Source organism: Hemitrygon akajei, chromosome 22 (assembly GCF_048418815.1).
Source record: "Hemitrygon akajei chromosome 22, sHemAka1.3, whole genome shotgun sequence".
Taxonomy (NCBI): domain Eukaryota; kingdom Metazoa; phylum Chordata; class Chondrichthyes; order Myliobatiformes; family Dasyatidae; genus Hemitrygon; species Hemitrygon akajei.
In genome coordinates this window covers 44,494,131-44,519,567 of record NC_133145.1, presented here as the reverse complement: position 1 = coordinate 44,519,567, position 25,437 = coordinate 44,494,131, and the positions used below count along the sequence as shown (strand labels likewise).

The following is a 25,437-nucleotide window of genomic DNA, read 5'->3' as shown; positions in this document are numbered from 1 at the left end:
ACTGTTCAAAAGCCTTAATATTTTATACGCTGAATTACATTCATAGGCAAATATAAATTTGTTATTTGCATTTTATAATCCTGAAAAGGAAGTATAAAAAGTTCAAAATAAATTTATTATCGAAGTCCATATATGTCACCATATACAACCCTGAGATTCATTTTCTTGCAGGCATACTCAATAAATCTATAATAGAATAATAACCATAATAGTCAATGGAAGACCACACCAACTTGGACGTCTAACCAGTGTGCAAAAGACAACATAAAAAAGGAAAAAAAACTTTAAAAAAAATAAGCAATGCATATTGAGAACATGAGATTAAGAATCCTTGAAGAATTAATTAATTTTTCGAAGGAAGAGTGGTTGGGATGATACTGGGAGAACTCCTTTTTATCAACTAGCAGTAAATGTTTTTCCATTACATAAGAATGGGTTAGGAATTTAGCTCACAGTTTCATGGAAACTTAATTATTTTCTGAAATTAAGTTTTTGTTCAGTTGCCAGTTTCTCTTTGAACTTGTCATTTGAGTTATCTCTGCATTATCTGGTGGTTGAATTTTTAACTTTTCATCCATTGGTATTTTGCATGCTTGTAGGTGTTGGTACCCATAGTTCCAACTACTTATCTGATGCAAATATTGATATGTAGTGACCTATATTAAAGACAAAGTATTAGTGATCCAAGTTGGTTTCTTGTTTATGCGTTGGATATATGACAAATAGAATATGTTGGTAGGAATTACAAATTCATTTTCACCATTTCTTTATAGTCAAGTGTTGCCGACATATGACAGTTTGGATGAACCATCTGTGAAAAGAATGAGTACGATCTTCTCATCAGCCCTCAATGTTGTTAATACATTTTACATTACTGTAAGTGTCTAATTTATACTGATTGCAACTTGAGTATTTTAATAGAAGTAATTCCTATTAGGAATGAATTACAGAACATGTGTAATATAGCATAGCTAGATTTTGAAATAAGAAGTGAATGGTTCAATGGTTCCATTTAATATCAGAGAATGTAGGCAAAATACAACCTGAGATTCCTACTCTCCACAGACATCCTTGAAACAGAAGGAAACCCCCCAAAGAATGGCCGAAAAAAAACGTAAGAGCCCCAAAGCCCCCTTCCCTCTCCCACACACAAGCAACATCAACCTAGCATAAAGCATAAATTCTAGCATAAAGCATCAGCATACCTACAGTGCAAGCAACAGCAAAGCCCTCAAAGAGAGACCATGGACTGCAGTACATCAAAAACTAACTGTTCATTCCAACATTTGGACATCCCTCAGGTTTCTCTCTCTCACTGATGAGGAAGAGACAGGTATCGTTCTTTTCACAGTGAGAGGGGAGACGAGCAGTCGCTGTTTCGATGTAACAATCACAGTCTGAAGCATTGCTTTTTATTTTGAGTTCCCCGACTCTCTCTTACCATCGAGAAAGAGTGAGAGCAATCGATCAGTGAGTGCAGATGCCCCCGACAGCCACTCTTGTTGTCTTTGAATCATATTGCAAATCAAGAATTGGGCTAAATTTGTCTGTGTTTTAGTGTTGTGGCTAGTAAAAAGATCAAAGAGCATCATATGTAATGTAAAATGATTGCTTTAAGTTTTCAATAGATAAAATTGTGAAGGGCTTATACAGGAAAAAAATGTAATTGGTCTAGCAAACAAAATAGATTTAAGGTGCATGTAGGAATGGACAATAAGTGCTGACGTTGCTAGTGGTGTTGAAGTAATATGAATTTGTTCCATATAAAAGCAAATGTGTATATTTGCATTTATTCTCCCAGACTTATTTGAAAGATATGCATCAGTAATGAGCAGTGAACATTTGCCTGAAGTGTTATGTAGGGTGATCTGCAGAATCTGAAATACAGAGAGTTCAGATAGTGAGGTTATACGTTTTCTGAGGAAAATTGTTTCTCTTTAAATTTTAGGCTAGTGTGTTTAAATAAAGCTTAGAAATGCTGCATGGCTTGCAATTATTTTATATTGCTGCTATTTCATCATAACCTTAAGCAGAATATTTACTTTGAATTTTAAAGGCAACTTTTGCGTTTCTCAGTAATAGATTTAATGTACGTACTCTCATAGTTATTCCTGTAATGTAGTACCCCTAATGATAGTTCTTTATTTTGTTATCGTCAAAATTTGTATACCTAATAAATCAACTGTTATTATTTCAATGCTTACAATGTTTTGAATGGGGTGCACCTTCATACATTGCAAACACAAATATGTATTGCATTAATATAAAATTTAATCATGTAATCAGTTTTAATCAGTTAAAGTAATAAAGTTGCAATATCTGTGAATATATTGTTGTCCTACAGGTTGGATCTTTTGGCTATATCAGCTATACTGATAACATTGCTGGGAATGTTATGATGAACTTCCCCTCCAACGTAGTCACAGAGATGATTCGTGTAGGATTTATGATGTCTGTTGCTGTGGGGTTTCCTATGATGATTCTTCCTTGTAGACAAGCTCTGAACACTTTTCTCTTTGAACAATTGCAGGTAAGTGTAAATTACAGTGTAAATATAGCAGATTTCAAATGTACACAAAATGGAGTGACATTAAAAAATTAAGATAGTCTATTATAGCATATGTTTTAAGCTTTAATTTTGAAATCTGTTGTTTCACATGTTGACTCTTTTTATTGCATGTCATTGAGATGTATTTTCATGAAACTTGTTTTTATTTTTGATGGTCTCCCTGATGACTACGCCTGCAGGAAGTGCAGCCAACTCCAGCTCCTGAAAGACTGCATTAAGGAGCTGGAGTTGGATGAACTAAGGATGGTCTGGGAGGTGGAGCAATTGATAGATAAGATGTTTGAGCAGGTGGTTACACCCAGAGTGCAAACTTCAGGGAGTGGATGGGTGAACACCAAAAAGGGAGAAAGAAGTCAGTGTAGGGTCCCCCAGTGGCCATTCACCTCAGCAACAGGTCGACCCCTTTGGATACTGATGAGGGGGATGACCTATCTGGGCAAGGCTGCAGCAGCCAGACCAATAGCACTGTGGTCAGCTCTGAGCCTCAGAATGGTAGGGTGAAGTCAGGTGGAGGGGACTTGATAGTTAGGGGGACAGATAGGAGATCTGCGGCAGCAAAAGAGATGCCAGGGTAGTGTGTTGCCTCCTGGGTGCTAGGGTCCAAGATGACTCTGAGCAATTATAAAATATTCTTCAAAGGGAGGGTGAGCAGCCAGAGGTCATGGTACATATTGGTACCAGTGACATTGGCAGTAGACGGGTAGAGATCCTGCACAGTAAGTTTAGGGAAATAGGAAGGAGGCTGAAGAGCAGGACCTCCAAAGTGGACATCTCTGGATTACACCCACTGCAAAGAGCTAGGGAAGGTCAGAACAGAAGGTAGTGCAGACGAATGAGTGGCTGAGGAGATGGTGCAGGTGGGACACATTTCAAGTGCTTGGATCACTGGAACCTTTTCTGGGGAAGGAGTGACCTGTACAACTGGGACAGGTTGCATCTGAACTGGTGGGGATCCTGGGAGGGAGGTTTGCTAATGCTATTGGGGAGGGCTTAAAATAGATTTGCAGGAGGGTGGGAACTAAAGTAAAGAGGCAGAGGATGGTACGGTTGGTGCTCAAGTAGAGAGTAGGGAATTTGTGAGGAAGGATAGGCAGATGATAGAGCAAAGATGCACTCAGCCAGATGGTTTGAGATGTGTTTATTTTAATGCAAGGAATATCATAAACAAGATGGGTGAAGTTAGAACACTGATCAATACATGGAACTCTGACGTTGTGGCTATTACAGAGACTTGGATGTCTCAGCTGACTGAATGCTGCTGATTGTGCTGGGCTTCAGATGTTTCAAAAAGGACGGAGAGAGGCAGAAAAGGTGGGCGTGTGGCATTGCTAGTCAGGGATAGTATCACGGCTGCAGAAAAGGAGGAAGTCATGGAGGAATTGTGTACTGAGTCAGTGTGGGTGGAGGTCAGAAACAGGAAGTGGCCAATAACTCTGCTGGGTGTTTTTTATAGACCCCCCTGCCAATTGTAACAGAGCCAACAAGGAGCAGATATGAAGGCAGATTCTGGAATGATGCAATAATAATAGGGTTGTTATGATGGGTGATTTTAACTTTCCTAATGTTGACTGGCATATCCTTAGAGCAAGGGGTTTGGATGGGGTGTTAGTGTGTTCAAGAAGGTTTCCTGATGCAATATGTAGATAAGCCAACTAGAGAGGCTGGACGTGATCTGGTTTTGGGAAGTGAATCTGGTCAGGAGTCAGATCTGTCAGTGGGAGAGCATTTTGATGGTAGTGATCACAACTCTTATCTCCTTTGCCATAGCGTTGGATAGGAGCAGACAATTTGGGAAAACATTTCATTGGGGTAGGGGGAAATATGATGCTATTAGGCAGAAACTTGGGAGCAGAGGTTCTCAGGGAAGTGCACAGCAGGTATGTGGAAAATGTTTAGGGAACATTTGCATGGCATTCTGCATTGGTGTGTTTCTTTGAGGCAGGGCAAAGATGGTAGGGTAAAAGAAACATGGTGTACAAAGGATGTTGAAAATCTAGTTAAGAAGAAAAGAAAAGCTTACAAAAGGTTCAAGAAACTACTGTTCAAGGTCTAGAAAATTACAAGGTTACCAGGAAGGAGCTTAAGAATAAAATTAGGAGAGCTAGAAGAGGCCATGAGAAGGCCTTGGTGAGCAGGAATAAGGATAACCCCAAAGTATTCTACTAGTAGATGAAGAGCAAAAGAATGAGCTGTGGGAATAGAACCAATCAGGTGTGATAGTGGAAACGTGCATGGAGTCATAAGAGGTAGCGGAGGTAATTAATGAATACTTCAGTATTCACTGAAAAGGACCTTGGCAATTGTGGGGATGACTTAAAGTGGACTGAAATGCTTGAAAATATAGACATTAAGAAAAAGGATGTGCTGGAGCTTTTGAAAAGCATTAAGTTAGATAAATCACCGGGTGTGGACGAGATATACCCCAGGCTACTGTGGAAAACGAGAGAGGAGATTGCTGAGCCTCTGGCGATGATCTTTGCATCATCATTATCAGTAGGGATGGGAGAATTACCAGAGGACTGGAGTGTTGCAAATTGTTTCAAATCCTGTTCGAGAGAGGGAGTGAAGATAACCCATCAAATTATAGACCAGTGAGTCTTACTTCAGTAGTGGGCAAGTTGTTGGAGAAGATCCTGAGAGGCAGGATTTCTGAGCATCTGGAGAGACATAGTCTGATTAGGGATAATCAGCATGGCTTTGTCAAGGACAGGTCATGTCTTATGAGCCTGATTGAATTCTTTGAGCATGTAACAAAACACATTGAAGGTAGAGCAGTGGATGTAGTGTATATGGATTTCGGTAAGGCATTTGATAAAGGTTTCCCATGCAAGGATCATTCAGAAAGTAAGAAGGCATGGGATCCAAGGAGACTTGCTTTGTGGATCCAAAATTGCTTGCCCACAGAAGGCAAAGAATGGTTGTAGATAGTTCATATTCTGCATGGAGGACGGTGACCAGTGGTGTTCCTCAGAGATCTGTTCTGGGACCCCTCCTCTTTATTACTTTTATAAATAACCTGGATGAGGAAGTAGAAGGGTGGGTTAGTGAGTTTGCTGATGACACAGAAGTTGGTGTTGTCAGCGGTTACAGTGGGACATCGATAGGATGCAGAACTGGACTGAGAGTGGCAAATGGAATTCAACCCAGGTAAGTGCGGTGGTTCATTTTGGTAAGTCAAATTTGAAGGCAGAATACAATGTTAATGGTAAGACCCTTGGCAATGTGGAGGATCATAGAGATCTTGGGGTCCATGTCCAGAGGACACTCAAAGCTGCTGTGTTATTAAGAAGGTGTATGGTGTGTTGGTCTCCTCCAGCAGTGGGACTGAGTTCAAGAGTCATGGGGTAATCTAACAGCTATACAAGACCTTAGTTAAACCCCACTTGGGGTTCTGTGTTTAATTCTGGTCACCTCACTACAGGAAGGATGTGGATACTATGGAGAGAGTGCAGAAGACAACCTGATAGAAGAATATAAAATTATGTGAAACAGAAGTGGGTTGGGTAGTTCAAAGCTTTTGCCCAGGGTGTAATTGTCAAATGCTAGTGGGCATAGGTTTAACGTGAAAGAGAAAAAATTTAAAGGAAACTTAAAAGGCAGTTTTTTTAAAGAGAGTAATAGGCGCCTGGAATACAGTGGATGGTAGAAAATGCTAGTGATATTTGTAGGTTTTAGGTACACATCTGAACAGGCAGAAAATAAACGGAACAGATCAGATGCAGGCAGAAGCTAATAATTTAATCGGCATCATGCTCATCCCTATTCTTGCACTGTGCTATTTCATAAATGAGAAAATTTCCAATAATGTGCTCCCTCATATTTGAATCTCATCACAGATGTGATCCTTTGCACATGACATAATTCAATGAGATTTACTTCTTTCTCAATGCCAATAGACTATATAATTCAGTTGTATTCAACATGTAGTGCAGTGTAATGGTCAATGTTTTTTGTTCAGCAGGGTGACTTTACTTACAGTATGCTTTTATTAATTTCAAATCTTAAGATAGCAGGTTTTGACTGCAAAATGTGGGTTTACACATTTATTTGGTTATATTTTGTGGTCTTATTGTTTGGAAGGCTGTGGAATAATCTACCATTCCATTTATTTCAGCAGAAAGATGGTACTTTTGCTGCAGGAGGCTACATGCCGCCTTTGCGGTTTAAGCTCATTACAGCAGCGATAGTGTTTGGCACAATGTTGGGTGGAATTCTCATTCCTAATGGTAAGATGTGCTTCACTTAAACAGTTTATTGAATGTCTGTGCAGAAGTGTTGTGTTAAATAACGACAGCAAATCTCTGTTTGCTCCTGACTTTGATAGAATGCCTTTTTCATTCTTTCTTCCTGACACCTTAATAATGGAAAAAATAGCCTGTTCAGACAATTCAGTAATTCTAGCAACAATTATATTCAGATTTTTTTTCAAAGCAATTGCAATTTTGCACCACCATAATTTGGTAACGTGCAAACTCTGTCTTTCATCTTGTTTTCCATTGTTGCAAATTTTGTCTGTACTAAGTTTTGCTGTGAAGTTTCTGAAAAACAAAGAATCGTGGCAGTATTTTCAGTTGATCTGATTCAAGATTCAAAAACTTCATTGTCATTCTAACTGTACATCAGCTCTGCAGGGCAGTATGAGACAGTGTTTCCCAGGAGCAGTGCAATCATAACATAACAAACGCAACACTAAATAATAAACATAACAATAAATGGTAAAACACAACAGCCACATGTCAGTTAAAAACAAGTTATAAGTGTCCAGTGCAAGTTAAAAGTGTCCAAAGCAGAGTCAGGTAGAGCAGCTATTTAGCAGTCTGACTGCCTGTGGGAGGAAGCTGTTCAGTAGCCTTGTGGTTTTAGTTTTGATGCTCCTGTAATGTTTACCTGATGGCAAAAGAACAAACAGTTCATGGAGAGGTTGTGAGGGGTCTTTAATGATGTACTGTGTCTTCTGGAGGCATTGACTCTGAAAGAGGTCTTGGACAGAAGGTAGGGAGACCCCAATAACCTTCTCTGCTCCCCTAACCACCCTCTACAAGGCTCTTTTGTTGGCAGCACTGCAGCTGGAGTACCAGGTTGTGATGCAGACATCCAAGAAATTATAAATGTCTTGCTTAGTAGCAGGTTTTATGAAGAACTGCGGGAGATTTATCCTGGTTGCTTAAGCTTGTACTATTATTTGTACCCTGGCTATAGACTGAATAGTTGTGTATAGTTGTTTCTTGGGTCTGTCACTTGTTGGATTTCCAGCCTGTGTAATGTATCGTCTGATTGACATACTTACATGAAAACTTTTAAGTTCTTGCTTTATCTTTTCCAACTATTTAGTTATTGAATCAATTGTACAAATAGTTTACTTAAAGTTCCTTGTAAAATGGTACCCAGTGAATTAATTGCAAGCAGTCGGCTTTCTGCATATTTAAGCTGCATGTGACTACCTCATGGTCTAGCACTGTTGAATGAAGCAATTATGTTGTCTAAGTTTAATAAGGCTTTGGCAGTACATTCAGCAAACATGATTTCACTGCTATACAGCTTAATTCATCTCATTTGATAAGTCTTAAGGGTACAAAGAGTTGAAGATTTATTTTGTGTTCCTGCAGGATCACGTGTTATGGTCATAGTAGAATCATGGCTCCCATGTTGTTTTACATTAGCTGCACATTGAATATACAGCTTCAATAATAAGTTTATTATAAACAAATTCACATGCTTCCTGAATTATCTTCAGACAGGAATTAAGTGGACACCCTGGAGTAATGGAAATGTCAATATATTGGTGCTTTTGAGAGAGAGTTTTTAAAAAAACACAACTAAAAAGCTGGAGGGAGGACTTACTTTGGACCATTTTTTTCCCCTAAGGCCACAGAGAGGTATTTCAATAGTAACTTTCAGAAGGAATCTGTAAATATCCATAAAGAATAAATTTACAGGGCTATAGGGAATAGTAAATAATTATTAATATAATAATTATGAATATAGGGAATAGAGACTAATTGCAATGTCCTTAAAGAATCGGCAGTAGGTTGGTGAAATGATCATCAATGCTATAAGATTTTATGAAGAGAATTCCACTGTGAGGCATAAAGCACATGAAAATAACAGTAGTGAATAAAATATATTTTGAAAAGAAAATACTTAAACAGATACATAGCATTTCAGAATATCCCAAAGTGTTTCATAACTAATTCGTCACCTTGAAGTGTAGTTGCTGCTTTGATGCAAGGGAATGTGATAATTACTTTCTGTCATACGGGGGTCCCATAATATGACTTGAGCAGATAATCCATTAAGATATTGGTTGAGGAGATCAATTTTGGGTCAGATTAGGGTAGGGTGGCAGGATGTTGCACTGTTTAAGTTGCTAAGGGCAGATGATCTATTTGAACATGTTACTGATAAATGGCACTTTTGATAGTCCAGGACTTAATCATAATTAGTAAGTTGACCTTAGATATTTGGGCATTTCAGGAATGGGGATTGAATCCAGAAATTTCTGAATGTTAAGTTGTAGGTACTGTGCAGCAGCTAATGGGAATAAGTTACTTGGATATTAAACATGTTTTGTAAAGAATTAAGAACTTTAAAAGTTGTCTTTATATTTTTGAAATGTGATATTTTTTACCCCTCAACATTTGGAATCTGTATTCAATGTCAAGTCATGGAAGTGGCCTATTATCAGTGATTCTAAATTGTAAGCTTAAAACTTGAATTAATTTGCTTCTTAGCAGTAGTCTTGGTGGTCGGTGATGATGTTGGAACTATTTATTATGGGCTTCTTAAGTTTATATTGTGCCTTGAATTTGAAAGTCCAGAGACACTTCAAAGGTGTAGGGAAGAAAAATGGAATTGAACATGCCCATGCGATAAGTGAAATGACAGATCATTAAAACTAACAAATGAAATTGCAAAACACATAACTGAGTGGAGTAACTCAGAATCTGCACACTGTTGTGAAATGGAATTTGCCATGAGCAGTAAATTCCCCACATCTGCTATTCACATTTATTGCAAGCACAAATTTGCCTAAAGCAGCCCCGGTCCATTGAAGTCCTTGTGAATTTCCAATATCTTCGCTAACAAAGTGGGTTAATCCTATTTTGATGTTCTGTAGTGACTTTGAGAACAAAATCTGCATCTTCAGTATCTGAAGATGATGCACAGACTGACTTCAAGAGAGTGAATCCAAGGAAAGCATCCAGTCCAGATGGAGTACCTGGCCGAGTAATGAAGACCTGTGCTGACCAACTGGCTGGTGTATTCACAGATATCTTCAACCTCTTGCTCCAGCAGTGTGTGGTACCCACTTCCTTCAAGCAGGCTTCAATCATACCGGTGCCCAAGAAGAGCATGGTACCCTGTCTATACCTGTCAGTAGTCATATCTGACTGTCGTCCAGTGGCACTTACACTCAGTGAGGTGTTTTGAGAGGCTGGTGTTGAAGCATATCAGCACCTGTCTGAGTGGCGACTTGGATCAACTCCAATTTGCCACCAAAGCAACAAGTCTACAACAGATGCTATCTTGTTGGCCTTTCACACAACCCTGGAATATCTCAACAGTAAAGATGCATACATTAGGATGCTCTTTATCGATTACAACTCAGCATTTAACACTATCATCCCCTCAAGACTAATCAGCAAACTCCAAGACCTGTGAGGACTGTTGAGAGGATCATTGGGGTTTCTCTTCCACCCATCCATGATGCTTACCAGAAGCACTACGTATTTAGGGCCCTCAACATTGTTAATGATTCCTCCCATCCTTCCAGCAATCTCTTTGATCCCCTACAATCAGGCAGGTGGTACCATAGCATCAGGACAAGGACTGTTCGGATGGGAAATAGCTTCTTTCTCCAGGCCGTGAGAGGACTGAACTTCCTGCCACAACCCAGGTGTCAGCACGTATGAAGCGCCAGAAGCGTTACACTGTTTCATTTTTTAACTTGTAGCATAAAAGCACCTTATTATTTAATTCCTGTCTGGTATGTGGGGGTGCTACTGGACAAGATTGAAGTAAGCTGCAGAGAGTTGTAAACCTAGCCCCATCATGGGCACTATCCTCTGTAGTATCTAGGACATCTTCAAGCAGCAATGCCTCAAAATGGCAGCGTCCGTTATTAAGGGCCATCATCATCCAGGTCATGTCTTGTTCTCATTGCTACCATCAGGAAGGAGGTACAGGAGCCTTGAAGGCACACTCAGCAATTCAGGAACAGCTTCTTCCCCTCTGCCATCTGATTTCTGACTGGACATTGAACCCATGAACAGTACCTCAGTACTTTTGTATTTCTATTTTTGTACCTCTTATTTAATTTAACTATTTGATATATATTTACTGTAATTCAGTTTTTCTATATTGTCATGTATTGCATTGCACTGCTGCCACAAAGTTAACAAATTTCGCGACATATGCCGATGATATCAAACCTGATTCTGAATTTATTTGTTGTAATATTTCTTCGTATTGTGCATGAATAATACATGCTGTTGTGCATCATGGTCCAGAGGAAGATTGTTTTGTGTCGCTGTATACATGTATACGATTGAAATGACAATAACTTTAAGCTTGATCTCTGGGGACTCCTAGTTGTTACTCTAGCCCGATTTAAATCCATGACTCCAGGCCTCTTTGAATTACCTCAATGAAATCCATATGGATACAGTCTGTACCTCCATCTACATGAACCTTTTTGGAGTTCAAGCTTCTAAAGAAAAAACATTTTTTAAATATCCTACTTGGGTAACTGGAGTATTTTAAGCTAATAAATATTACTTTCCATATGCCCCTAAGACTGAGAATCAAAAATTTAATTTTGCTTCTGAGTGAGTAGCTCCTACAGATGCCTATTAAATGACATGTGGATGGAAACAGGTGCCAGATATCGTGGCGCCACCAAAACTTTTGTTAGCAGTGATTATTTGTGACATGCTGTGAATTTCTCATGTTTGCTATGAATTCAGTTCTCTTACTTAACGCTGCTTCAGGATGGACGTAAACCTCCCAACAAATAAATCTGGTGCGTTCATTTCTCGTAGTGAGACAAAATTGTGTCCAAATCTCTTAGAAATGATTCATGTCATGTTTAGGTAGGTTAGCGTTCACAGCCACATCCAGTTCCTTTCATCATTAGTCTTAATTTCATAGTTACTTCCTTCTTTGCTCCGAGATTCATTCTATAGTTTACCACAGCAGTCAGGGCATTCTATCTCCCGAGGACACCCTGGATCAGCACGCTTTGCCATAATGCTTGTCACACGTAGTTTGATGTGATACTGTTCTTTCTTGCAGCAACTACCCTGTAAAGTCTTCAACTGGTGTAATAGCCTTGCTTTCTTGCAGAAATCCATCAGGACAATTTCAGTTTTTGCAACAGTGCTTTTGCTTCTCCCAGAGGCTAGGCAAAATAATAAAGATTCTCCATCAGTCAGCTGATCTATTCTCTTGCTACAGCTCTCAGATCTAAGTGATTTTGTTTCCATACAGTTCTTATTTCTTGTAGAGATTTGGCATGACAGCTTTTCTCATACTTGTTACAATGTATGATGTTTTTCCGTGTGATCCATGAACTTTAACCTATGGCCTCAATAAGTTAAAAGTCCCAATAACATTTTCCCTATCCATTAGGTAATTTCCTTCTGGTAATTTGCTTGTTTGAGTTTGTGGCAGAAGTCACCTTTTAACGTGAGCGTGTGTAGTGATGTAACCTTAATATTACATTACGTCAAAATTACTGGCCACTTAAGATGGAAAAATGTTGCAGAAATGGGGAAGAATTTCATTTTTGTGACAAATGATAACCAAGTTCTGTTCATTTGTTTGGAGCAATGAAGAGATATTTTTGTTCAGCATCCTGCCTCAGTGAGCTGTTTACTATTTCACTATGTGCAGTTACCAACTTCAGTATGTTGGGCACCCAAAGATATCCTCTTACTGTAATCAGCAAATCCAGTCCCTCCTTGATAGTTGTTTAAACTGTTAAAGGACTTTGAATATTCACCAATGTGCAACATTAACAAACATTGCAAAATATTTGCTGTTTAAAAATTAATCATGTTATTGAAACATTTAAAGATTTAAATTAGATTTTGACAAATTATTAAATCTTCAGAAAACTCTTAAACAATGACATTTTAAATTAAATAAAAAATGTAAATTACCTGAAATGTGCCTTTCTCCCATGGAGCTGTCCCTGTCTATTAAAATGAGTCACTGAATCTTCAGTAGGCAGATTTGCAGTTTAATTATGGGGAAACCGGAGAAAATTGGTGCTCCTCCATGAGGAGCCCAACATCTGACTATATTTTGAATTTCAGCAGTGTTCATCCTGACTGGGATTTCATTGTTTTCTTTGTTCATATGAATGCCCCTTAAAATTAATTCTGTTTATTAATCTAGCTCTGATGATACAAATGTTGTGTCGCACTGGTGTGCTAGCTATTTTTGCAGTTTAATAAAAAATATGCAGCCTTTGGAAGGACTTTTAACTTGTCATATGTTGTAGTTTGAAATAGTAGTTTAATGGAATGTTGGCTTTTTATTGGAAGGATAAAGGTTTTGATGCAGGTTTACAGGTTGCTGGTGCATCTACATCTGGTGTGCTATACTTGTATTGGGTTTCCATATTTAAGGAATTATTACCCTGGCATTGCAGATAATGGAGTAAAAGTTAACCAAGTTGAATTGAGTAATAAAGGGATTGAAATATGAAAGGTTTATCTTACATTCTTTGGGGTTTAGTATAATGGAAGATTTTTTGAAGCATTTAGGGTTTTAATAGGGATCGACAGATACTTTGAGGATGAGTATCCTTGTAGGAGATGTTGAGAATTAGGTGAAAGTTTCAGAATGAGTTATTGCCCAATTGAGCAAGAGGTGAGGAATTCTTCCAATGGTGAATTTTTGAAATTTACTTTACAAAGCTGTGGAGATGAAACTTTTAAATATATTCAAGACCAACAATGTCAAATATTTGAACTAGAAGGGAGTCAGATGTTAGGAGAGCAGGAGAAAGTGATTTTGAGATCAGTTGTGAGATTGAATAAGGAGCTGGCTCAAGGGTTTAATTAGCCTCTTATTCCTCATTTTCTTGTCTTTTATTGTTTCTAGTTTATTACATGTTGCAGATGCGGAATAATTTCTAGCTGTAACAATCATTTCCTGGGTTTTCCTGACATTTTTTAGAGAAACATAGGATCAACAAGCATGTCAATTCAAATAATCTTGAAACGGTGACTTATAAGTGCTTGCCAGTATACAAAGCAGCTACCCTAAACATTGCCAGTATTAGTGTGCATTGTTCATATATTGTACCTACTTATAGCTGTTAAAGAATAGAATGCATACATTGATACAACATTAGAATGATATATTGTTACATGGTATTCTAATCTCTTACAGAGCTAGTAATTCCCTGACTTAATTGCTATGCCTTTTGATTTATTCTAATGTAACTTAAAATGTATAGTATAACCGATAACATCTTGGATGTTTTAGCAGTAAAGCACAATAAGGACAGTTGTACTTTCCAGTACCTGTCTATGAATCATCTTAATGACTAGCTTCCAATTCGTTTATTGTTTAAGATTGAAATTAAGTGCCATCTTTAAAAGCTAGGGAATAACATTGAAGAAAAGAGAAATGTCTCTTAATTAGTCACCACGCTGTGTTGCGTGAAAGTTTGGCTATCTATGAAATCTCAAAAAATCGATACTTGTTTCTACGTTTGCGTTTCCACCCTAGTTACATTACTCTGAGACATGAGGTCTGCTTCTAAGCTTGAGCCAATGTCACCTAGGTCTTCTGCTCCTCCACAAGCAGATTGGGACAGCCATAATTTTCTAATTAGATATTTACAAGACTACAGCTGTTGTGCTTTTTTCTGATGAAAGACATTCAAACTGAAATAGTAACTGTTTCTCCTTTTGCAGATGCAGCCTGACCTGATTGTTCCCATCATTTTACTATTTTCATTCCATCCTGATCATCATTTTTCTCCTGTCACTAAACCAGTGACTCCATAGGTTTCCTCATTGCTACCTTTGGCTGAAATGGGCCATTTGATAGCTCCTTTCTCATTTGGCTTGAACCAGAAATTCCAACCCCATAACATAATTGATGTAGAAATTGCTTGTTTCTAATTCTGTAATATAGCTTGGCTCTGCCTCACCTTGGTCTTCAATCTTCTTCCTGATATCATTTTCAATACCTTTTGAAGCGTTCAAGCCTTGCTTTCTCTCCCTGCTGCTCTGCCAGCTTCCAAGAGAACTCATCTAAACCTATGCTGACCATTTTCTGCTTACTCATCATCTTACAATTACTTCAGTTTTTCCGTGATCCTGAAATTCCTTCCAATGCTAAGTCTCTTTTAAAACAGTAATTCTGACTGTCTGAAATTTTCTTAGGTTGTTGACAGTTCAGCCAGAAATGGCTCAATGTAGGCAGTCTCACCTTTGAGTTGGATGATGCACTGGCAGTGTTTAATCAAAATCACTCTTTTCAAAAAAAACCCCACAGATTATATGATTATGTTATTGTTCTGTTGCTTTTTCTGTGAGTTTGTTGCGCTGGAATTGCTGTTGGGTTCCTTCTGTGGCATGTCAGCATATCAAATAAACTTCATTAGCTGTGAAGTGATTAGAGATGTCCTGCAGTCATTAATGATTCTAAATGAAAGAAAAATTATTTTGATGATCAAGACTGGTGTAGATGGATGATGTGGGAAGTAGATGTTTGACATACAATTACCTTAATGGCATTTGTATTAACTTTTGCTAAAGAATAAGTTGTTCTTTGATACCAGTGGTACCATGTTCATACAAAGGCAGTGTATTTTTCACTGTTACATCAACTCAGAAATGGCTAAGAGAAGATGCATATCTATTTTGGAAAGGCTATTTAGTGGTATTGAATGCTCAGTGGATGCCTTTAACTGCCATCTACTGAGCAGCTGATCAGTTGCTTCATTCTTGGTCAGACTCTTATTTGATGTGATGCTTTGGCAGAGCTGTTTTATTTATTTGAAAGGACACTTCAGGCTCTTGTCAATAGTGGCTAGATTATTTTCAGAATAATTTGCATATTTATCAAGTCGAGCTAAAATCAGAGTATGGTTTGCTGTTCTGGACAATAATGTTTTTCAGTTAAAGTTACCAAGTTATTTATTTCAGTTATAGACTATATAAATACAAAATTATTTTAGTTTATATTGTACTTGCTCATTAAACAAAGAATAATTCACTCATCTTGTACTCTTCTTTTGCTAGTGGAAACTATCCTTGGATTGACGGGTGCTACCATGGGGAGTCTTATCTGTTTTATTTGTCCAGCCCTTATCTACAGAAAAATTCAGAAAGATGGTTTCTCTGCACAGGTTAGTTTCTCCTATTCCGGAGTAGAAACTGGAATGAGTTTACTTTTGCTCTGCATCCTCCCCTTCAGGGTTAACTGCTGATGCCATGCCTTTAATTTTAGTTGTGTAAATTCCCATTTTAACATCCCATGATTGTTGGTGTCAGAATTCAATTTCCTAATGTTATATTAGTGAGTATTGAGTTTTGTCATGTAACAGCTGTGTTTTTAAATCCTCATCTTGGCTGTTGCTTCTGAATTGTGTGCATCAGTATTGCTAGCTACCATTATTCCTTTCAAAACTATTAATTGTGTTTGTATGGGAAATTGTTTTGAAAAATAAAGTACCTTTCTTGTGAGTAACATAGCAGTTACACAGTCAGTATTTTTCTTTAGCTGTTCCTATAAAAGTTATATTCTAAAGCATGTTACTCCAGTTCACATTAATTTTCAGAAGCAAACACATAGTAAATCATTAACTAGTTAATCTGATGAGGAAGCATTTCACTTCTCGAAAAACTATCTCTTATTGGAACAATTAAGTCTATTCTATGATGTAGAGTATTCGGCAGCGAAGCAGTGTTCCCCGTGGCAGAAAGGAAACTGAAGGTGTATCCTTCCATTTAAAGTATGCCCTTTTTGTCTGTTTATCTTGTAATGGCATAATCGGGATTACTTTTTCATCCTTCCTGAGAGAGGCTGTGTAAAATTAAGCAACTTTCACAGTGGGAGAGAGTGAAGAAAAAAACAGGAGATGAATAGTTTTGAGGTACAAAAATACTGTGCATTTTTATAATCTATTGTAGTTGCTTGGGGCATTTCTATTCAAGAGGACTGGATGACAATTAAGGAAAGCTGGCATTTTTATTCCATTTGCAATAACCTGAATTATATCAGTGTCACAGTAAATTTATACCTACATAATTTTTCTAGTTTAATTATCCTCTGGCAATTGTAACCAGAAATTCTGCCCAAGCTGCTAGTTTTGTTGTCTTAAATGACACAGTCACAATACTGTAAGGACTGAATAGGACCTATAGCTTTCAGAACACATTCATGCATTTTATATGTATACAAAAGTATATATTTTTTAATTTCTTGAATTGTCAAGTAGGATTGAAGAATATGAACTGCAGTATTTGCAATTACAAAATAATTCTTTCCTTGTCCCTTTGAGGTAGGGCTTAGAGCATTTAAAATTCAACTCAATGTACTTATGCATAGTGCAAACACTAAAAATTAAAGTTATCAGAGTATGTGACTGTCAACTGAAATTTTGCAGTGTTCAGTAACATGCTTCACTAGTTTTCAATTGAAGTTTGGCTGATATTATTGCAATTTTATTTAGCTTTTAATTGCATCCTACTGCACCTGTTTCTCTGAAGGTTCAGAATTGTTTAATGTCATTTACTCTACACAAGACCATAAGATAGGAGCGGAAGTAGGCCATTTGGCCCATCAAGTCTTTCTGCCATTCAGTCATGGGCTGATCCAATCCCTCCAGTCATTCCCACTCCCCTGTGTTCTCCCCATACCCTTCGATGCCCTGGCTAATCAAGAACCTGTCTATCTCTGCCTGAAATACACCCAATGACTTGGCTTCCACAGCCGCTCATGGCATCAAATTCCACAGATTTACCACCCTCTGACTAAAGTAATTTTTCTGCATCTCTGTTCTAAATTGATGCCCTTCAGTCCTGAAGTCGTTCCCTCTTGATCTAGACTCCCCTGCCATGGGAAATAACTTTGCCATATCTAATCTGTTCAGGTCTTTTAACATTCGGAATATTTCATGAGTTCCCCCCTCATTCTCCTGAACTCCAGGGAATACAGCCCAAGAGCTTCCAGACATTCCTCATATGGTAACCCTTTCATTCCTGGAATCAATCTCACGAAACTTCTGTGAACCCTCTCCAACGTCAGTATATCCTTTATAAAATAAGGAGCCCAAAACTGCACACAGTACTCCAATATAGTCTCATGAGTGCCTTATAGAGCCTCAACATCACACCCCTGCTCTGCTATTCTATACCTCTAGAAATGAATGTCAACATTGCATTGGCTGCCTTCACCATCGACTCAACCTGGGGGTTGACCTTTAATGTATCCTGCGCAAGGACTCCCATGTCCCTTTGCATCTATGCATTTTGAATTCTCTCCCCATCTGAATAATAGTCTGTCTGTTTATTTCTTCCACCAAAGAGCATGACCATATACTTTCCAACATTGTATTTCATTTGCCACTTCTTTGCCCAATCCCCTAAATTACCTAAGTCACTCTGCAGGCTCTCTGTTTCTACAACACTACCCACTCCTCCACCAATGTTTGTATCATCGGCAAATTTAGCCTCAAATCCATTAATCCCATAGTCCAAATTATTGACAAACATAGTAAAAATCAGAGGTCCCAACACTGACCCCTGTGGAACGCCACTGGTAACTGGCAGCCAGCCAGAATAGGATTCCTTTATTCCCACTCTCTGTTTTCTGCTGATCAGCCAATGCTCCACCCATGCTAGTGACTTCCCTGTAATTCCATGGGCTCTTATCTTGCTAAGCAGCCTCATGTGGCACCTTGTCAAAGGCCTTCTGAAAATCCAAGTACACCACGTCTACTACATCTCTTTTGTCTACCCTGCTTGTAAATTTCTCAAAATTGCAGTAGGTTAGTCAGGCAAGATTTTCCTTTCAGGAAACCATGCTGGCTTTGGCCTGTCTTGTCATGTACCTCCAGGCACTCTGTAATCTCATCCCTAACAATTGATTCCATCAGTTTTCAAACCACTGATGTCAGGCTAAAAGGTCTATAGTTTCCTTTCTGCTGCCTCCCACCCTTCTTAAATAGCAGAGTAACATTTGCAATTTTCCAGTCATCTGGTATAGTGCCAGAGTCTATTGATTCTTGAAAGATCATTGTTAATGCCTCTGCAATCTCTCCTGTTACTTCCTTCAGAACCCAAGGGTATATTCCATCAGGTCCAGGAGATTTATCCACCCTCAGACCATTAAGCTGTCTGAGTACCTTCTCGGTCATAATTTTCACTGCACATACTTCACTTCCATGACACTCTTGAACGTCCAGTATACTGCAGGTGTCTTCCACTATGAAATTATACGCATTCAGTTCCTCTGCCATCTCTGCGTCTCTCATTGTGATATCTCCAGCATCATTTTCTACTGGTCCTATATCTACCCTCGACTTTCTTTTACCCTTTATATACTTAAAAAAGCTTTTAGTATCTTTGATATTAGTCACCAGCTTCCTTTCATATTTCATCTTTTCCTTTCTAATGACCTTCTTAGTTTCCTTCTGCAAGTTTTTAAAAGCTTCCCAATCCTCTATCTTCCCACTAGTTTTGGCTTCCTTGTACATCCCCTCACTTTTGCTTTTACTTTGGCTCTGAGTTCACAAGTGCAAGAAGAACAAAATAATTGTTACTCTGGGTCCAATGCAGCACAAAAAATATAAAAGATTAAGAAAATAATGATAAACACAATAAATACAAATACTTAAGGTAACTTATATGCATAGATTGTGTCCATAAAGTGATACTAGGCTATACGTAAGGTGACTGACAGGAAATAATAAAGTAGTGTGGAGTTCATAGGTGGAGGTGATGATCATCCTCACTGCTTGAGGAAAATAATTGTTTTTGACTCTGGTGGTCCTGACTACTGTAGATATAACGTAGCCTCCTCCCTGATGGGAGTGGGACAAACAGTGCCACTCTGCACAGTTTAATGCAGTATTTATTTTACCGTGTACACTGCAAAGATATGTTTAAATTTTTGTGGACATCAAATTGCACACCATTAACGTTTTAGTCAAGCTGAAATTATTTAAGAAAGGAACTTTATTACTGGTGGACCAAATCAACCTTCACTAAGAAAGCTATTTAATACTGAATGAAATCCTTGACTGTTAGTGTGCTGTGCGAACGTACAAAAATTCTTTGATTTGGTCAATTAAACTATAAAGTTTACTGTAATATTAGTGGCTAGATCCTTGCTTCTTTATCTGGTGTAGGCTTAGATGGGTAAAATTTTAAAATGCCAATGCCAAATTATTTTCAGAAACTGAGCTACCAAATAGAGTTTCTGGAAAAATCTGCTACTGGATTCCTGAATTCAAATTCTAGCATGTCAGTGTATGTAATTAAATTTGAGGATTAACATGAACAAACTAGTAGATTCTTATAGTAGCTCAAGTGGGTCAGTATATTTCCTCCATAAATGGGAGTATGAAGCCCTGATGTGGTGTATGAATGATAACAGTCCCATGATCCATGCTTGGCTCTTAATACTTTTATGGAGCTATTGCTTTATGGATGCCATCTATTTACCAAGAGCAAGCCTGTCAGAGATACTTTCTTTTGAATGAAATCATCTCCAAAAGTGAGTCCTTTCCTTGGTATTGCAAGGATGTTGGTTTAAATTTGTGCTCGCTTCTCACTGTAGACCTAAAATCAAAATCATCAGGCTTTAGATGAGAGATTGGTAAGAGGATTTTAAAAAAAAAGGTTAGTTAACAGTAAATCATTTTGGAATAATGGATTTTTCTCAGCTCATTATATTCAGTTCCAGTGAAATGTAGGGTCTTTCAAGCAACACACACACAATGCTGGTGTAACGCAGCAGGCCAGGCAGCATCTATAGGAAGAAGCGCTGTCGACGATTAGGGCCGAGACCCTTCGTCAGGACTAACTGAAAGGAAAGATAGTAAGAGATTTGAAAGTAGGAGGGGGAAATGCAAAATGATAGGAGAAGACCGGAGGGGGTGGGGTGAAGCTGAGAGCCGGAAAGGTGATTGGCAAAAGGGATACAGAGCTGGAGAAGGGAAAGGATCATGGGATGGGAGGCCTAGGGAGAAAGAAAGGGGGAGGGGAGCACCAGAGGGAGATGGAGAACAGGCAGAGTGATGGGCAGAGAGAGAGAGAAAAAAGTGGGGGGGGGAACTAAATATATCAGGGATGGGTTAAGAAGGGGAGAGGGGACATTAACGGAAGTTAGAGAAGTCAATGTTCATGCCATCAGGTTGGAGGCTACCCAGGTGGTATATAAGGTGGTGTTCCTCCAACCTGAGTGTGGCTTCATCTTGACAATAGAGGAGGCCATGGATAGACATATCAGAATGGGACGTGGAATTAAAATGTGTGGCCACTGGGAGATCCTGCTTTCTCTGGTGGACAAAGCGTAGGTGTTCAGCGAAATGGTCTCCCAGTCTGCGTTGGGTCTCACCAGTAAAAAGGCGGCCATACTGGGAACACCGGACACAGTATACCACACCAGCCGACTCACAGGTGAAGTGTCGCCTCACCTGGAAGGACTGTCTGGGGCCCTGAATGGTGACGAGGGAGGAAGTGTAAGGGCAGGTGTAGCACTTGTTCCGCTTACAAGGATAAATGCCAGGAGGGAGATCGGTGGGAAGGGATGTGGGGGACAAATGGACAAGGGAGTTGCATAGGGAGTGATCCCTGTGGAAAGCAGAAAGTGGGGGGAGGGAAAGATGTGCTTGGTAGTGGGATCCCGTTGGAGGTGGCAGAGGTTACGGAGAATTATACGTTGGACCTGGAGGCTGGTGGGGTGGTAGGTGAGGACAAGGGGAACCCTATCCCGAGTGGGATAGCGGCGGATGGGGTGAGGGCAGATGTGCGGGAAATGGGAGAGATGCGTTTGAGAGCAGAGTTGATGGTGGAAGAAGGGAAGCCCCTTTGTTTAAAAAAGGAAGACATTTCCTTCGTTCTGGAATGAAAATCCTCATCCTGAGAGCAGATGCGGCGGAGACGGAAGAATTGCGAGAAGGGGATAGCATTTTTCCAAGAGACAGGGTGGGAATAGTCCAGGTACTGTGGGAGACTGTAGGCTTATAGTAAATATCAGTAGATAAGCTGTCTCCAGAGATGGAGACAGAAAGATCTAGAAAGGAGAGGGAAGTGTTGGAAATGGACCAGGTAAATTTGAGGGCAGGGTGAAAGTTGGAGGCAAAGTTAATGAAGTCAACGAGTTCAGCATGCGTGCAGAAGGCAGTGCCAGTGCAGTCGTCGATGTAGCGAAGGAAAAGAGGGGGATGGATACCAGTATAGGCTTGGAACATGGACTGTTCCACAAAGCCAACAAAAAGGCAGGCCTAGCTGGGACCCTTGTGGGTGCCCATGGCTACACCTTTGGTTTGGAGGAAGTGGGAGGAGCCAAAGGAGAAATTATTGAGAGTAAGAACTAATTCCGCTAGACAGAGGAGAGTGGTGATAGAGGGGAATTGGTTAGGTCTGGAATCCCAAAAGAAGTGGAGAGCTTTGAGACGTTCCTGGTGGGGGGATAGAGGTATATAGGGACTGGACGTCCATGGTGAAAATAAGGCGGTGGGGGGTTGGGTCTTTCATATTTGTTTCTCTTGTTTGGGGTGGTTGAACTGGCTTTCTAAACCAGTACATTGGCTTTTAAATTATTTTTGTTGACTATTTAGTTTTAATGGTGATCTAAAACATTTGAGAAGACACTTAATGTTTACAGTCTTGGGTTATCTTGTTATCTTAGTATCAGATATCAAGAGATGAGTTAATGAATGAACAGGCTGGGAATCTGAAGGTGTAAGATCTCTAGAAGGGTTGATTGATCTTCAAGTTGACATGTTTAGTGAAAAATTGGAGGAATTTATCCTTTAGCAATTATGCAGTTCATTTATGAGGGAGGTAGTTGCATGGAACTCTGGAGGAAAATTGAGTCAATGGTCTTGTTCCATAATCGCGCATGTTTTACTTGGTGCATTTGAACTTCAAATGCTACAACATAATTCACTAATAAAAGATGATGAAAGCTTATATGAGGCTTAACGTTATGGTGGGCTAGGAACCATTATATCTTTAACTTTCTAGGTATACCACTTGTGCCAGCTTGAAGAAATTTTTAAACTTTTGATTCAGAAAGCACATTTTTAAAAAATGGAAGCTCTCCTTAATTGGATTCCTCAGTTTGATGATCTGTGGTCATGGTATTGCATTTAAATGCTTGTCATTACTATTATGGACAAGTGCTTTGAGAGTTTGGATTGTCTGATTACCTATAAACGATGTACCTTTATCTGGCCAGGACAACTTGTTACTGAAACAACTAAATATTAGAAGCATAGTTCACATTTTATTCTTTCTTCCATGAATCTAATTCTGCATTTGGATTTTTATCCATACGTTAGAAATTATATTAATCTTCTGGTATGCAATTCTCTTAATTGTTTTTCTTTGTTCTGTATCAATGGTCTTGTTAGTGACACCTTGCTCATATTACAGTTAATTCTCAATGAATGTTAAATTGAAATACTTATCACTCAACCCTGCTGTGACAATTGATATTGCAGCTGGTGTTTCAGGATGAATTGCTTTTAGAATGTTAGTTGAGAGTGCCAGATACAGCAGTGAAATTCAGATATTTTCACATCTGGTTTAAATGGGAATTTTTTTTTGTATTTGTAAAGTGCTAATACTCAAATATTAACACTTATCTACATTAATATGACATTGTTACATAGATGTCCTTTATAATAATGTTATACAATTACAAACTCATTTTCATCAATACAGATTTATCAACCATTTTGGCATAATTCTAATAACTTTCTCATTAGACATTTCCTAATTGGCAGGTGGATTTGGGAGACAAGTAGCATTGGGACTTTAAGAAATTTCGATGTAGCAGCCTGTTTTAGCTGTAACAATCAGCTTACGGAGCAATCTTTATAAAACTTCAATTACTGTGATTCTTTTTAAATAAGTACCCTCAAGAGAAAGTATGCTTTTATTGCCAGTTAAGATTTATTGAATCTAGGTTGGGATGTCACCTAACCTGCACTTCTCAAAGCCATTTATAATCCATTAAGTCAATCTTGGGTGTGGCCGAAACAGGCTATTAAATTTATGGGAATTTAAATTGTATTATATTTATGAAAATTGGCAATACTTAAAACTATAAATTGAAATCTATCATGTTACAATATATAAAGGAATTGTTAAAAGAAAACCAAGACTTTATGGCATATTATTTATGTTATTTTCTGTTTCCTGCTTTGAAAACCAGATGTTTCTCTTGACTTCGCGACTGCTGTATTTCTGTGAGAAAGTGGTCAACTGTTTTTATGACAGCTGAGTTCCTGCTTTTGTTTCATTTTCCTGCACAGAAGTGTCATCCATGCAGAAAACTGTTGCAAAATACATTGACACATGTATTAAGATATAGCTTGGGGGTTGGGGGGGGGCTGAAATCCAACCAGTGGACTGCTGAGTCCACTTAAAGTAATGAGATTTTTTTTATTTTAGCTTAAATACAACCCACAGTTGCCATTTTAAATTATGATTTTGATCAAAGGAAATTTAAATAGCTAGAAGGATTTCAAATTATGGCAGTTGTAGGTTTTAATAAAAAAATCTGTATTAAAAAGGAATATGCACCTCATGCAAAGGTGTAAGGAGGTCCGATCTATAAACCAATTCAGATCAGCATTGCGGAGGCAAATGGAGCATTAATATATCTCCTTCAATAAGACCAATGTAGCAGCATTTTATGAATGGTTACAAACTTCCTGCAAGGCAATAATTATGGTAATACACATTACTTTAAGCTTTAGTTTTCATGTCTGAAGGATCTTTGGATTATAGAAAGAGTGTAGATGTTAAATACGAGGGTTATGTACAGGAGTGATATACGAACGTCAGTAAGATGGAAGAGCTGATTGTGGACTTCAGGAAGTGTAAGACAAAGGAACACATACCAATCCTCATAGAGGGATCAGAGAGTGAGCAATTTCAAGTTCCTGGGTGTCAAGATCTCTGAGGATCTAACCTGGACCCAACATATCTATGTAGTTATAAAGAAGGCAAAAGAGCGGCTATAATTTATTAGGAGTTTGAAGAGATTTGGCATGTCAACAAATACACTCAAAAACTTCTATAGATGTACCGTGGAGAGCATTCTGACAGGTTGCATCACTGTCTGGTATGGGGGGTGGGGGGTTGCTACTGCACAGGACCGAAAGAAGCTGCAGAGGGTTGTAAATCTAGTCAGCTCCATCTTGGGTACTAGCGTACAAAGTACCCAGGACATCTTTAGGGAGCGCTGTCTCAGAAAGGCAGCGTCCATTATTAAGGACCTCCAGCACCCAGAGCATACCTTTTTCGCACTGTTACTGTCAGGTAGGAGGTACAGAAGCCTGAAGACTCACACTCAGCGATTTAGTAACAACTTCCACTCTGCCATCCAATTCCTAAGTGGACATTGAACCCTTAGACTCTACCTCACTTTTTTAAATATACAGTATTTCTGTTTTCTGCACAATTTTTAATCTATTCAATAGGTGTAATTGATTTTTTAATTATTATTTATTTTATTTTAATTATTTTTTCTCTTCTGTATTTTATATTGCATTGAACTGCTGCTGCTAAGTTAACAAATTTCACGTCACATGCCGGTGATAATAAACCTGATTCTGATTCTGATGTCCAAAGGAAAAAATGGCTGGAGGCGCTTCG

At 38.7% G+C, this 25,437-nt stretch overlaps 1 protein-coding gene across 2 annotated transcripts in view; it reads left to right on the top strand.

The window, feature by feature from the left end:
* Nucleotides 1-25,437, top strand: part of slc38a10 (solute carrier family 38 member 10) — a 120,853-nt gene that overhangs the window by 37,982 nt on the left and 57,434 nt on the right. For both annotated transcript variants that reach the window (XM_073026127.1, XM_073026126.1), the window contains 4 exons: nt 774-876; nt 2,345-2,530; nt 6,684-6,795; nt 15,838-15,944. In XM_073026127.1, coding sequence (XP_072882228.1) covers nt 774-876; nt 2,345-2,530; nt 6,684-6,795; nt 15,838-15,944 — 508 coding nt within the window. The remainder of the gene's footprint in view (nt 1-773; nt 877-2,344; nt 2,531-6,683; nt 6,796-15,837; nt 15,945-25,437) is intronic.